The sequence below is a fragment of the Liolophura sinensis genome, chromosome 4 (genome assembly GCF_032854445.1).
Source record: "Liolophura sinensis isolate JHLJ2023 chromosome 4, CUHK_Ljap_v2, whole genome shotgun sequence".
NCBI lineage: Eukaryota > Metazoa > Mollusca > Polyplacophora > Chitonida > Chitonidae > Liolophura > Liolophura sinensis.
Window position 1 is genome coordinate 14,883,672 of NC_088298.1, and position 16,817 is coordinate 14,900,488.

The 16,817-nt window shown below is 41.8% G+C and overlaps 1 protein-coding gene across 1 annotated transcript in view; it reads right to left on the bottom strand.

The window, feature by feature from the left end:
* LOC135464436 (roundabout homolog 2-like) overlaps window positions 1-16,817 on the bottom strand; it is a 59,058-nt gene that overhangs the window by 14,110 nt on the left and 28,131 nt on the right. Inside the window, exon 2 of the mRNA XM_064741862.1 lies at window positions 8,298-9,000. Within this exon, the coding sequence (XP_064597932.1) occupies window positions 8,298-8,367 (70 nt within the window). The 5' untranslated portion in view covers window positions 8,368-9,000. The remainder of the gene's footprint in view (window positions 1-8,297; window positions 9,001-16,817) is intronic.

The window sequence follows — 16,817 nt, forward strand, 5'->3', positions numbered from 1 at the left end:
CAGGGATGCTATCATGTGTAGGGGAACCAGTCGTCGGCAGATATTAAAATCGAAAAGGCTGGATCGATATTCCGGAATAAAAACTATATCGAATGTCAAATTCCGGCTCCATGGACAACTCGCACAAGATGTATAGGCCTATTTCTCGCTTCATCTGTTCTCATAAATCGTACATCTTGGTAAATTTTGGATACAACGCTGATACTTGCTACATATTTTTTCCAGGCTGAATTGGACACACCAATAAAAAAAGAACGTCTGACTTTCTGTAATTGCCTGTAATTAAACAATAGGGTACCGTCGCCACCTAAATTTGGACCTAAGTGTTCATCCCTGTTCTTGCGATGACCATTTGAAAAATAAAAATAGCTACATGTTACCTATATGTATAGAAAGACAGAAATGGCCAATCCAGCTTGGACCCGAGAAGACACTAACAATATTAACCAGCCTGGTGATATCGTCATCCCACAGTCATGATATGACTGAAACATAAGTCTCAGCTTATCGTGCGACTAGGGGAATCCCCATTTCTACACATTGCTGACACTTACGTCAGCGTCATACAATTATTGCACTGGATGGAGTTGTAAATTCGACATTATTTTCTAATTTGTCAATATCTAATTCGCGTACCTTTCAGATCAGTCTCACTGAAGCTCCGGTTTTGAACATTCTCTCTTACCTTCCTCAAAATCTGGCTTGACGGTTTGACAAATGACGATTTCATTTTGGAGGACTATCACGCGTGGCAGACGACAGTGACCAGGCAGTGTTTGTTTCGCGCGCTATAATACTGTGTCAGAGGAGATAATTCATATAACTATATCCCAAAAATTACACGGCTGAAACGCTCACAAATCATTGCGCTCTTGGGAAGAACAGTTTGCTGCAACATAATTTTTAGAAGATCTAGTTCAGTCCCGGGCATTCCAAACACATGTTGGCTACGCGACGATGAAAGTTCCGGAAATAAGGATTTGCAGAACTTCAAGGATTCTCCCTAATGTTCTGTTTTGACAGTTTGATACACGACGCAATTTTGAAAAATTATCGCAAGAGCCTGACGATGGCGACGTCCACCTCGAGCACGAGTTAGTTCCTCGCCCAAAGACTTATGTCAGAGGCGATAACCCGTCTAAACACAAAGCTAAATCTCCTGTACAAAGATTAAACTCTCAGCATCACGCTCTTGGGGAAAACAGTCTTGCACACGAATAATTTAAAGATCGAGTTCAATCCCGCAAAATCAAGAGAAATAAGAATTGTAAATAAAGCTTGTTTTATATGTATCTTGTTAATCTTTGTGCTGGGTGGACTGGATTATGGACCAATCATTTAAAACCAATGCATATATCGTAACTTAATAATCGTATGTTGGCTTCGTATGAGGTACTCTTCAGATCAATGATTGTGTGTGTTTTTTTTGTTGTAGGGGCAGGTATTCGTGAAGCTAATCTATGAAATCAGACATATTTCAACTGGCCAGAGGGACATTTTCTAATCAACTGTTAAAATAAAAAAAAGTCCGAACTGACGCTTAATCTGAGTTCAGTGGATAGAACAAAGAAATCACGCCATTTTTATAAGGTTTGAGACTGGAACATGTACATAGATTTTTATTCTTTATACTTTAAGGTTAATATATATTAACATTAATTTTATTCTAAAGCTGAGCAGTTCGTTCGTTTTGTATTTTACTTTATATGCACTGTCATCAAAAAGTACTTCAGTGCCGAAGTAACTTTTAAATCGATTGGCGATTTGCTAAATCTAAATTGAAATCTTTTCAAAACAGAAAACTTAAATAGTGAATAGGCTTTGTAATGCTATCTGATATTGAAATTTGAATTACGATGACCCGATTTACATGGTTTATCCTCAAGTGTTGCCAAATTCGATTGCTCCTTTTTACATCCGGATTGATACAACCATTTTTTTCCTTTAATTTTCACATTTGTACTTTCCAACTTCCGAGATCCTCAAAAACGATCGAGCGCAAAATGGTAATTGAGGATCTCATGACTATTTCTCCTTTATACACCAAAAAATGAGTAATACATTTTTTTTTTCTTCGCGAAGTTTCGACTATATCAGCGGAATAAAGCAAGCAACCGAGGTTGATTATCGCATGACCGATTCCCTATAGTCTCCGTTCAAAATAAATCCCCTAAGACATGAGAAACGAAAAAAGACACGAAATTAGACTGGTATCTTGCACGCAATATTGAGACTAAAGTAGTCAGTAGTTGTAAATGAGGTCAGGAAGACTCAACGGAAGTGGATCGTTTAATCTGAAGATTGGAGTAAGAAATGTGCATGTGAATAAGCCAAATAGCATTTTCAACGACGCTTAAAACAGCCAGGTCATGGGCAGATAAACAACAATATGTAAAGCAATGTAAGCATCGGTAGCTTCCACACAACTCACGCAAATTCACGCAAATCCAACAATTTAGGAGCACAAGAATAAATAGCCATTTGCTTTTGTTTGTGTGAAGACCGTGTAACCCGTTCTGCGCATGCGTGATAATGAGCACTTGAAAATCTTATCCGGCAATAATTCGACTGAATATCCGGGTTTCCTTTGGATGAAGAAAGAAAGCTGTCACCCCTGTTTATAAATAACTGTACGCTAGAAAGCTTTATATCATACATAACGGAAGAAGTTGTCATAGGTACCAGCATACTTTTACACATGTAACAAATGCTTTAAAATTTAAACGCAATACACGGACATGCTACTGCAGCTTTTACGGTAAAAATAGCCTTACTTTTGTATGGCTGCATGTAATGGTAAGAAAGGAAACCGTATCGTTCATAAGGAAACCAATGTTTTCGCTGCCCTTACTTCAGTATTAAACTCAGCTAGTAATAAGGGTTTTACCGTATATAGCGCAATAAATGGTCAATTTTCCTTCGTAATACATCTGAGAGGGAGAAAGGCTTTACCGTAAATTACGTAAACGGTGTATGCATTGACACTATATTTATTTATTTGTTTGATTGGTGTTTTACGGCGTACCCACCTGAGTCACGGAGGTCCCACACTGACGCCATATGTTCATATAGATGGCAGCTGGAACAAGTCTGCCATATAAAACGCTATACGTAGCCATGTTATCCTTATTTCAATATAATAGCTGTCCACTAAGGGGAATTTGCCGTAGACGCGCTAAGCCTTTATGTTAAGCGATTTCTCTTTTTTTTCTTTCTTTTAGCTTTTTTTTCTTAGCATTCAACAAAAAACAGCTTGATTGGAATTTGGCGGTAATTGCTGTGAAGTGGCCGGTATCCGGGAGGAAGGCGAGAAGCACTTCGTTTGCACATTCTCTTCTTCTGTATTCCTCCAGCAGCGGGTTCGTCACTTAATCAAATATCTCAGGCTTTTGTGTGATTGTCATTTAAGTAATTACGGCTCTAATGGCTTCTTGTTTCCCGGGACACACGGAACTGCGGTTGCCGTGCAGAAATTCAATCTAGTGTTTGGACATACCCAACTGGACTGGATGCACTTAACCGTCATCTGCACACTGCTATGTTCTACCGTTCTTATGCCAACCGACTTCAATTTCTATATAATAATAATAATAATAAGACTTTATTTCCGACAGCAAGCTCAGTATAGACTGAGAAGTATATACTGACTGACAGAACAGTTGTACGCCATATTTAAAGTTGAGTCCCGTTATCTGTAGAGTAAATAATGCTTGGGGTCCTCCGTAGCTCAGTTGGTTAGCGCCCTAGCGCAGCGTAATGACCCAGGAGCGGTCGCTGTGGGTTCAAGTCCAGCTCATGCTGTCTTCCTCTCCGGCCGTAAGTGGGAAGGTCTGTCAGCAACCTGCGGATGGTCGTGGGCTTCCCCCGGGCTCTGCCCGGTTTCCTTCCACCATAATGCTGTCCGCCGTCGCATAAGTGAAATATTCTTGAGTACGGCGTAAAACACCAGTCAAATAAATAAAAGAAATAAAATATAAAATATGCATGGGTATGGCATTACACAAAAATAAATGTATACACAGCAAAACGGCGTTAAACAAAAATACTAAATATTGGCTTGATAAATTTCAAGCCATCTGGTTCCTAAATTCTACAGATTTGGATGCGGAATTTGATTTAAACAAAAATCGAGTAAATAAATATTAACTTGATAATTTTAATAGCCATCTGGTCCCTAAATTCTGCATGTGGAATTTGCATCTCACTGTAGGATATTAGTAATTCTATCATTGTCAGCAATCTCACGTCACAACCTTAAACAGTGCACGGCATTCTCAGGGTCTCCCCGAAGGTCCTTTAAAAGACAACAGAGCACTTGTATTGTAGCTATATCTGGAGCTTATAAGCCAAAGTAATATTGTCCTCAGCCTTACAGCTGTTGAAACAATACTCAGACGACCACCATACATATTACAAAATTAAGATCTAAAATCTTGTTCTTAGAGAATCAAAGTTTTCCAAATCGTGCAAAAGATGCATATTCCTGGTAGCATGGTTGACACTGCGCTAAAGGCTTCATAATTACCCTTACTTTACTGTACTGCAACATTTTAAAGTTTTCAGAAACCTACTCTCTCGATAGCCAATGACACTGAGTCTCGTGTACTTCAGTCAGGGAATTTTCAACCAATCATTGATCGTCCTTTACAAGTGTGCATTTCCTTGTTCGAAGTAAACGCATGTACGTTCAGATCCGATTCATTTCATGAAATACAACAGCAATAAGCAGTGCTATAAACGGTCATGTTCTTTCATCCAAACGCACAGGCACAGGAAATGTGCTGTTCATCGTTCTGTCAGGCAATACCAGTAATAGCGAAAGAGGTCGAACTGCCAATGTTTCCTGTGTGGTTGCCCCATTTATTTCTACCACGCCTTTTTCCCCTCAAAGTGACCGTCCCCTTTATAACCATTAACAAGTCGATGTGCAGGGAGTTATTTTTTCCGCTTGCTCATCTACGTCTACTGTGAAATACATTTATTCCATACACACCTCATAGTCGTCACTACGGACATTTTCCAGTGCCATGTTGTTTCGAACTCCTGTGAGTGTCAGTAACCAAGGTCTAATTTGGTACAGTGGACCCTGACTTGGTCGTGAATCATGCATATTTATGAAGTAAAGTTCAGGGTTTTGAAGAATTAATATGGTTCAGTAACTCAAGGTAAATGATGTTGAACATCGCTAGCTTGATTAAATGAACATGGACAAGAGAGTCTCCTCTTGGTTGCAGGCTGCATGGTTGTCTGGATTACACCGGAAATATTGGTTCTTGCATTACTAAAGGCATTGCGTGTTTCCGATCAATCTTCGAACAAAAAAGAGTCCGTGGAACTCCCATTTTGGAGACGATCCATACTATCATTCGGCCAGGCTGGTTGTTTGGTTGTTCAGGCTACCTTGAAATTAACGGTAATTCCTTTCAATATCGATTAATAGATTGATTAATTGTTATTTTTTCACGCCAAACTCAAAGAATTGTTTTTTATAAGTTGGCCGTCAGTTTTCTGGATGGAGAAAACCCTGTGTGTCCGGAATAAACCATCGACATATGTCAAGTTACTCACGAACTTTCGTACATGTTCGGTGGAAAATAAGTGGTCTTTAACAAACATCAGACTTTGCAAAAGGCCACATGGGCGTCGTCTTCTTATCACAAAAGGCCACACTGGCGTCGTCGTCGTCTAATCACAAAGGGCCCCACGGGCGTCCTCGTATTGTCATAAAAGGCCACGCGGGGGTCGTCGTCTTGTCACAAAAAGCCACATGGGCGTCGTCGTATTGTCATAAAAGGCCACGCGGGGGTCGTCGTCTTGTCACAAAAAGCCACATGGGCGTCGTCGTTTTGTCACAAAAGGCCACACGGGCGTCGTCGTTTAGCCAGAAACGGCCCCACGGGCGTCGTCGTATTGTCACAAAAGGCCCCAGGGGCGTCACCGTATTGTCACAAGAGGCCCCAGGGGCGTCATCGAATTGTCACAAACGGTCACACGGGCCTCGTCGTATTGTCACAAACGGCCACGCGGGCGTCGTCGTATTGTCAAGAACGGCCACACGGGCGTCGAAGAATTGTCACAAATGACCCCACGGGTGTCGTCGTTTTGTCACGAAAGACCACATGAACAGTGGACGAAGTGCTGAGTTTGCTATCAATATTATTTTCACCACGTTACGAAAAATGTGCTCTTGTAGTGGTTTGATCCAACTGCAACCGTTGTTACGTTGAATTTTCATGCCGAAGACGCCGAGATTTCACCGCGTCTATCTACAGTGCAATTCTGCTCAGCGCCTTGCTAGGTAAAAGTGGCAGCCAATTGGTAACGTAAACCGGAGAAGCTTTCTGTTTTTGTAAATCGGTCTAAAGGCTACTGCATGGATTTACTTTAGTTCTGAAAACGACTTGATAACAAATCCATGGTCCAAATCGTCTTAAATTTAGAATATTAAACAAGGCCATTGGCTGGTTCATTTGAATAACCCATGGCCCTCGCGACATCGTGTTTCCGGTTGCGCTAACATGGTGCGTCCCATGACCTCATCAGAATTTCAGATTATAAGCTGATTTATAGAGTTACCACGTTAGAAATAAATATCTGTGGGCGTTTAGGTCTGTTTCGACGCCTCTTCCCAAATTACTCAGTTCATAAATGTTTGAAGATTATGTTAAGGGCCTCCCCGCTGGGCGCCAGATGAACGCACAACACTCAGAGGTTTTGCGGGACTAGGCGGGATGTTTTAGTATGAAGAGCATCTTGCTTCCAGTCGCTGATAAACTCACCAACCCTAAATTTCCCACACGTTCCTGGCACCATTCGAATATCAATCTCTTTCCCTACTGACTTATAGTCTCCAAATAAAATTGCCCCCCCCCCCCCCCACCGCAACACTCACTTCTCACAACTTCTCCCCTCCTATTTTGACGGTCGAGTTTTGTTTGGACTAAGCGACGTTCCAGTTACAGTTGTGAACGACGAACTACTTTCGTATCGATTTCCATTCTCCCATCCTGATGGCAAAATACATCATCAATAACAGACTTTTATTTGATTCCACGGCATCTGGAATTAGAATGTCGCCTTTCGTAGCTTGCTGAGGCTCCTTGGTTCTGTCTTGCGGTCAATCGCTAAATAGCACCACTCATCCATCACGCATTTTATTCCAGTAATTTAAAACCTGTTTTGTTAGGACAGAAATGCGAGGGCTTATTAAGAGCTATTGCGGGCCGGGTGAAGACTTGTATGTAAATACACTGTAGCTTGCTGTCATTGAAGAGGTGGGTTCGAGACCTGGTCTGTATATGTCAGATTTATCTGGAATTTTTACTTAGATATTTTTCTGTTACAACTGGCGAATTATCGCCTTCAACCCACATCTTTTTTAGATGGCTTTAGCATGCGTTATTATTAACACATACTTATAGGCGGAGGTATTAAATGAAACTGACTATTACCGTTAGTTCGGCCTTCAGACATAATATATTTCCCGGGGGAAACCTACGAGCCTCCGCAGGTTGCTGTCAGACTTTCCTATGTGCGGTCGGAGAGGAAGCCAACGTGAGATAGACTTGAAATCACACCGACCGCACTGATGGGAGGCTCCAGAATCATTGAGCCGCGCTGGCACGCTAACCAGGCTCCTCGGCCACGGAGGCTCCAGGCCGTGCGCAATGCTGACTCAATATAGTCATCGTGCTGCCTCACTGGAACGACATGTCAGAGACACGATACATGACACTCAACCACTTTCTGCCTCGCAAAACCCATCAACTTATCCCCACACCCACATACCACCTGCATACTCACAACTAGGTGACAAGGGAATTGCTCCGCAAGGTAAATTTAAGCCAAGCTGACTGTATCTATCTTGTTATTTGTCGCCGTGGGAGTGACAATGAATAGTATAGCCAAAAGTTGTACTTAGCTTGTGCCTTTTTTTTGAAGCGCGAAGAAGTAGCAAGAATGCCAAGTTTAAAAACATATACAGCCCTATATAACCCGACAAGAGGTTCAACCCGAGTGTCCGCGCTTTGTAAAACACAATGTGGGTAATCGTTAGCTTTGACTGACGGCATGGATGGTTTCATGATAGCAGAACGCCTCAAAACGGTCCAACCCTCAACATTACGCTAGACTGCGATTATTAATGGTAGGAAAGCAAATGGGACGCAGATGGTTTCGATCTCTAAACGCCCATGTCGATGTGGGCTGATAGAAATGCGCACTTCATGCATGTTGGTTACTTATTTACACCGACTGTTTCTCACAAAAATTCTCGCTAATAACTAGATTTGACTTACCTGAGACGCTGAACTCCAACGACAAGAAAAATAGCAACTTTTCCAGAGGTATTACATCAGTGGAGACCATGGTAAATTCAGGTCGTCCGCAGATAAGGCTGACAAATCACTCATGTGACTCACAAGTACAGGTAAATCCAGTGTACAGTGTGGAAAGTACAAGCCCAGCACAGGAATAACGGAGAGGACTTTGTACACTTCTACTGCGATTCCAGATTCCAACAGCACCTACACGACCGTGGAACAAATGCGGTCTGGTGGCGTGGCCTGCCGAGCGCGGACCTCGCAGAAGACTGGAAGGCTTGTTTCCAGCAATCAGCTGCTGTTAGAACGTTGTTGATCTGATGTGTACAGCGGCCGGTAATCGTAACGCACACACAATGGGACAATTCTAGTCCAATTTGCCTATATTTAGCTCAGAGCTTTCCCGTGATATACACTACATTAACCCGTCATTCACAGGGGGAGGGGAGATTATTTATAGCCCGCGGGGCCGAATATCATGCATTCTATGACGCCGTCACGTTCACCAAAACACCGCGTTCGCAGACGAACTTATGCCCCGGTCACGTGGTCACGTTACAACCAATTAATTGGTTAATAGCGTATCTCCCTTTTCGTTTCGATACCTTCCGCTTTCCTCTCTCTCACAATCAAGGTGAAGTAGTAGACGTCTGCTGGGCTAATTGCTTTAAATCAGGATCTGTAACAGACAGGAAAAAACAACTGATAAAAATCCATACATATGTCATTACCAGCCTGAACACGAACACATCCCGCCATAACATGGCCAATTAGTTGTCGAAGGCAAATGTCAATTTTCTACTCTCATGTGCATGGCCTTAAACAGAATCGAAAAGCTCTGACGTTTGTTATCCCATTTACGCTAGTTTCGTATGTGTAGCATTATATCCAACTCAAGATTATCACGCTTGCAATTGTATCATGCGCAACACACTGTAGCTAGATCAAGATTATCACACTTGCAATTGTGGCACGGCTGAATTCGATCGTTAAAAAAGGCACCTGAACTTCCCTCTGCAAATATACGGAGATATTTTTGTATGTGCTTGACCAGAAACCTCCGTTAGATCAATTAGTGAATTTCTAACTGAGGATGCTCACATAAACTCTTTTTTGATCGCGAGAAAGTGGAACAAAACATTGGTTCCACTTCATTGTAGTATTTTGCACCTCATAGATGGCGCCAATCATGTAGCTTGGGCCATACACGTACATTTTCACGCATGAACACGCATTCACTCACCGTGAATACGGACATCTATATATGCTCTGCTCACCAATAAGCAAGTGCATCTGCTTGCGTGAGTTCCAACAATTTACTTTTTGTAATACACGCAAAAGAAAAATATAACTAAAACCATTATGGTGATCTTATACAACCTGAATATATGGATCGTTTGTTATTTCTTCTGGATTTGACATCAGATTTAACCAAATAGCCCAGGGCCTTGACAAATCCTCACGAGAAACGAACACGCCATCAAAACGCAACGGGTGGTTAGGACATGCGCCAAGTATTAAAGCTACAGACAGGGTCACTCTTTATATATACTGTTGTTTAAACTGCCAATGTACATGCACCACCTGTGCACGAGCAGTTTAAATAAGCCCTATAAATATACAATTTATTTATTGGGCCAGGGCAATGGTTTGAATCTTTCCATTACCTGACTGCCGTCGGCAATTTCTGAAATTCTTGAGTATGGCACTGCACTTCAATCAACTAACTAAATAAATAAACAGTGTATTTAGGCTATATCCAAGAGACTTTCCCTTTAATGACGGCGCTTTACAACGGGATTTCAACTAAATGAATTCGTCGTCAAGGAACCTATAAATATTTATATAATTTTTCAAATTGATTATGGAGGGAGAAAAATATTTTAGAATAGGATATTGTAGTCTTCATGGATGTATATATACAAATGTGTATGTTATTTATTCACATACGTAAATATGAGAGGTATTCACCACTAACTAACCAATGATCGGTGGTTCCCCCAGGCACTACGTTTTCTACCTCCAAATAACAAAGACCGCCATCGTTTAAGTGAAAAAAACTTTAAGTATAACGTTAAACAACAATCAAATGAACAAATAAATAAATAAATAACTTTTTAAATCATACTTAGTTTTTTACTTTTTATTTATTTATTTATTTGAAGAAATAATTACTGGCGTCTTTCGGTAGTATCATTATTACCATATATAGCTGTATATAAAGCTGGACAAAATTCATATTCTATCACATCCATATAGACAGAGATTTGTGTACACAGCGGCCTCTTGCGTTCAACAGTTCCCTCTGAATATCCGTGCATTGCATTAACACATCAGCTAAACACGGCAAACAGAGAAATCATATACTAGAACAAAGAGGGTAAGGGAGTAGGGGTAACAAACGGTACATAACCCCGGGGGCAAATGAGAATATGTGATTTCAGCTGAGCAGGGGTAGTCTATCTCTCCCTTTTTGTAGTTCAGCGTTTGATCGATAGTACCTCTCTGGTAGATCAACAACAGCATGTTATCGTATTGATTTAATCTATAAGTAGGGGGAACTCGAAGCTTGGCGAGCAGGAAAGTCCTTCAGTTCATGTATAGCCAGTGATCGTGTAACAAGTATCATTGTTATGAATACAGTAACAGTATTAAACAATAAGATAATGCCTGGGGGCTTGTAGGCCTGTACGTCTACATGAACAGATCGCTGGTATAATAAATACAAGGGCCGAATAAAGAAAAATATTTATTTGACTAGAGCTTTACGTTGTACTCTAAATGGTGGGAGGAATCGGGAAGAACAATATAGTTTCTACTATAGGCTATTTTTAAGGGATGCAGACAATTTTAAGACGATGGCGATATCAAGAAATAAGATTATCCCCGAAGTTTATGTATAATTATATGCAAGGGCCGCTAATGTAATAAACGCAGTCAATATATAATAAAGGAAAATGTCCCACGCGATTATATACATAGATACACTTGAAAGGGCAATTGGTGTAATAAACAGTGACTGTAATAAAGATCAAGACGGTCCTCGACTGGAAATTGTGTATAGCTACTTGTATAGAACACTGTGTAATAAACATAGTGACTGTAATAAAGAACAAGACAGTCCCCGACTGAGAAATGTGTATGGTTAATTGTATTAAAAAAACCGTGTAATAAACATAGTGACTGAAGTAAAGAACAGGACAGTCCCCGACTGGGAATTGTGTATAGCTACTTGTATAGAAAACTCTATAATAAACACAGTGACTGTAATAAAGATCAACACGGTCCTCGACTGGGAATTGTGTATAGCTACTTGTATAGAACACTGTGTAATAAACATAGTGACTGTAATAAAGAACAGGACAGTCCCCGACTGAGAAATGTGTATAGTTAATTGTATAAAAAAAACTGTGTAATAAATATAGTGACTGAAGTAAAGAACAGGACGGTCCCCGACTGAGAATTGTGTATAGCTACTTGTATAGAAAACTCTATAATAAACACAGTGACTGTAATAAAGATCAACACGGTCCTCGACTGGGAATTGTGTATAGCTACTTGTATAGAACACTGTGTAATAAACATAGTGACTGTAATAAAGAACAGGACAGTCCCCGACTGAGAAATGTGTATAGTTAATTGTATAAAAAAACTGTGTAATAAATATAGTGACTGAAGTAAAGAACAGGACAGTCCCCGACTGGGAATTGTGTATAGCTACTTGTATAGAAAACTCTATAATAAACAAAGTCACTGTAGTAAAGAACAAGAGGGCCCCTGAGAATTGTGTATACACACAGTAGACACTTGTATAGAAAACTGTTATAAACAATGACTATAATACACGGGAATATTATTAATTTGCTTACACTGACTACATATAGGACTGATTAGACGAGTTAGTGAGTACCAGTGTACCTAGACTGACTTAACTTCTCTGTACACCGCTTACCAACTGTCTGACTGATGGTCCCCCTGTACACTGACATTCTCACTGATTGACTGACCGATTGACAAATGTGAAATAACTGGCTGGGTGACCGCAGATCGACTCACTGTCCAGAAACACAGTGACTGACTGACTGACTGAATGACTGGACGGCTGACTGGACGGCTTACGAGCTGACTGTTCACAAATATTCGCACTGACTGACAGGTTGACTGTTTAGAAAGATTCTCACTGACTGTCAAGCGGTTGACTGACTGGCAGTCTGATTGACTGGCAAAGTCTGAGGCTGAATGACTAGATAACGGGCTGACTGTTCAGCAATACTTGATTGATCACTTGACTGGCTAATTTGACTGACCTTCTGAATGACCGATTGGTTGACTGATCTAGTGATTGACTGATTGCTTGGTTGATACTACTTGGTTGGCACTCCTGCTAACTGGTTGGGTGATCTACTAAGTGGTTAACACCCTAAGTGATTGCTTGGATGTCTTAATGATTGGTTGACTGGTCTTATGACTGGTTTACTGATTGGCTGAACTCTCAACTGACTGGTTGACTCCTTTGCTGACTGGTTGACTCCTTTACAGATTGGTTGACTGCCTAAATGACTAATTGATTGACTAGTAAACTAATTGTAGTACAACTAGTCAGTCTCAGACAGGCAGTGCCAGACCGAATAGATTCATATCCCCGGGGTGCCGGAGACACGTTTGTAACTAAAACCAAGGTTGATCAATTCAAATCGGACTAAACGGGAGATAATTTACCGCTATGGCGTGTTCACTAGACAAACCGATACATCTTAGTCCATCCCGCTTATCATTTATCTGTCTAGTTACATATAATACCGCTTAAGTTAACGAAAATTTTTAGTTTTCCTCCGCTCATAGACTAGACCTCCTATGACTGCGATCAAAACGTTCCGCGTTAAACTTTGGCATGTTCGGTCGATTTACGACGCATCCCTCCGAGGTGTAATGAGAATACGATTGCATGATTTGACACTTAGTTAAGACTGATTTCTGTGCGGTGCTAAATGAGACTGATCTGCAGTCAGAAGCAATGGGGATAAATGAGCCAGGAGTGAAAGGTTTATTAGTATTGATCTACTGAATGATTGATTAGGGTATCTTTCAAACTGCTGGGAATACCAGTCGCTCATAGGTTTTCGATGTGCAAGGGTTCGATACCCAAGATGTGCTATGTTTCGTAATTTATTTTCGGATGAGATATGCGTTCCTTGTGAATAAAGTACAAACTGTTTGATTAGTTAAATTTAAGAACAAAAACATAAGTTTTATCTCACAAATTTGCTCGTCTCCATAATCTTGATGTTTCATTTCTTGAACATAGCCACTCTCCCTCGCTGGATTGACTCTGGCTGGCATACGCACAATGCAGGCCAAATGACATTTTTCAACGTGGTATCTTTGCAAGCCAAATGTATCTCTCACGTACTAGTCCACGTCCCATGCAACAGTACACACTCTAATCAACGCACCAGTCCATGCTCCTAAACATGCTCCACAACACGCTGTAGTCTACGCACCAGACCACACCCCACTACACGCAGTAGTCTGCGCACCAGACCACACCCCACAACGCATAGTAGTGTACACACCAGACCACAACACTCTGTAATCTACGCACCAGACCACGCTCCACTACACGCAGTAGTCTGCGCACCAGACCACACCCCACAACGCATAGTAGTGTACACACCAGACCACAACACTCTGTAATCTACGCACCAGACCACGCTCCACTACATGCAGTAGTTTATGCACCAGACCACGCTCCACTACACGTGGTAGTCTACGCATCAGACCACGCTCCACTACACGCAGTAGTCTGCGCACCAGACCACACCCCACAACGCATAGTAGTCTACGCACCAGACCACACAACACGCTGTAATCTACGCACCAGACCACAATTCACTACATGCAGTAGTCTATGCACCAGACCACGCTCCACTACACGTAGTTGTCTACGCACCAGTCCACGCTCCACTACACGCAGCAGTCTACGCACGAGACCATGCTCCACTACACGCAGCTGTCTACGCACCAGACCACGCTCCACTACACGCTGGAGTCTACGCACCAGACCACGCCCCACTACTCGCAGTAGTCTATGCACCAGTGCACGTTCCACTACACGCAGTAGTCTATGCACCAGACCATGCTCCACTACACGCAGTAGTCTACGCACCAGACCACACTCCACTACACGTAGTAGTCTACGCATCAGGCCACCCTCCACTACACGTAGTAGTCTACGCACCAGACCACCCTCCACTACACGCAGAAGTCTACGCACCAGACCACCCTCCACTACACGTAGTAGTCTACGCACCAGACCACCCTCCACTACACGCAGCAGTCTACGCACCGCACCACACCACACATCACTACACGAAGTAGTCTACCCACAAGACCACGCTCCACTACACGCTGTAGTCTATGCACCAGTCCACGCTCTACTACACGCAGTAGTCTACGCACCAGACCACGCTCCTCAACACGCAGAAGTCTACCCACCAGACCACCCTCCACTACACATAGTAGTCTACGCACCAGACCACGCTCCACTACACGCAACAGTCTACGCACCAGACCACGCTCCACTAAACGCAGTAGTCTACGCACCATACCACGCTCCACTACACGCTGTAGTCTATGCACCAATCCACGCTCCACTACACGCACTAGTCTACACACCAGACCAAGCTCCACTACACGCAGTAGTCTACGCCCCAGTAACGCCCCAGTCAATTGCGTGCACCTGTCTACGCACCAGATGGATACAATCCTTTATAATCATGTTACCATATTGTCTCTACATTCGTCAGTAATCTCCACTGCATAAAACAAGCATAGGTGTGCAATTGCAGCAACTTATATAAACATAGATGCACAGGAGCGAATCCAAAATGTGCTAGGTGAAAGCCACTTGTACATAAATGATGCATTGAACTGAAGCCGAGAGTTGTTCGTTGAAAGCTTCAATGAGTATACATAATTTCTACCGAAGTGAAGCCGAAAGTTGTCGGGCCAAAGCTGAAGTGAGCAGAGTAAAAATCTTGGTCTCCAAACAGACAGGAAGATAGTGAAAACGAAGACGTCGGGTTAAAGGTCTGAACCAAAAGGACGGCAGTAGTTGTCCAAAAAACACAACAAACTGTACCTTCCGGTCGGGGTATTTCTTCAATCGCTCATACGAGAGCTAAGGGCAAAATTAGATTCGTTACAAGATTCTTTTCACGTTTGTAAATGTCCATGGTCGGTTTTACAGGAAATACAGCGACAAGAATTCCATTTACCATAATGAGTGACATTTCTCGTGTTCAAGCTTAAAGAAATCACTACATTCCTTATCACATGCGTTCTCCATTTTTTTGTTGTTGTTGTTGTTTGAGATAGTATCCCTCTACCAATTCTTCCAACATTTTGTATCCCGATCATGATCATGATGTATGAATACAGTTTCATAAGCGATAACGTTGCATAATTTCCGGGGCCTCCGTGGCTCAGTTGGTTAGCGCACTAGCGCAGCGTAATGACCCAGGAGCCTCAAGTGAGTTCAAGTCCAGCTCATGCTGGCTTCCTCTGCGGCCGTACGTGGGATGGTCTGTCAGCAACCTGCGGATGGTCGTGGGGTTCCCCCGGGCTCTGTCCGTTTCCCTCCCACCATAATGCTGGCCCCCGTCGTATAAGTGAAATATTCTTGAGTACAGCGTAAAATACCAATCAAATAAATAAAATAAATAAATATATAATTTCCGGTATTTTTTATCTTTCTTGCAAAATCAGTTTGAGACTAAAATCCTAGAAAAAGTTCAATTTCTCTGAGGCAATTAATTAATTCATTAATAATGTCATATCTTGCGCCGCAGGGGTGGGACATTTTTCGCGAGTTGAAAAACTGTGCACTAATGTTTTAGCATACAACTACAGTGTTTTAAGCAATGTTCAATATATTTTTCATCTTGCGAGATGGTATCTAGAAAATATGTTCTTAAAAGTATTTAACCATTGTTACTTTATTCTGAAACTTACCCAAAATATCTCCCATCTGAAATAATGAGCTCCGTGTCACATTCAAAATGGCCGACAATAAATCCACGGCTTATATGTCAAATTTATTATAAACTTAGGGCTAGTCCAGCACAAACTGTGATAATCAAGTGTGTATCAAAAGTTTAAACAGAAATCTATATCACACGTAAGATGTGTTTGCTTAGAGATAAGCTTGGTGCGTTTGCGATATGATGACCAGCTCTAAACTGATTGTAAAGGTCATATGGCGAACCAGACTGTCTAATCCACTTCGGGGTGGATCGGAGGAAAACGTCGGTAAAATACCGAATATCTCGGTGAGAAATATACTCCATTGCTTAACGTATCAGAAAGAAGACCTAAATGTTGGCAGCAGTGAAAGGGAAATTTCATGAAATAAGTATTATTTCTACCAACATAACTCGACGTTTTACTTTTCTCTACATATCTACATGTGCATATACTGAATGAAGGTTTACAAGG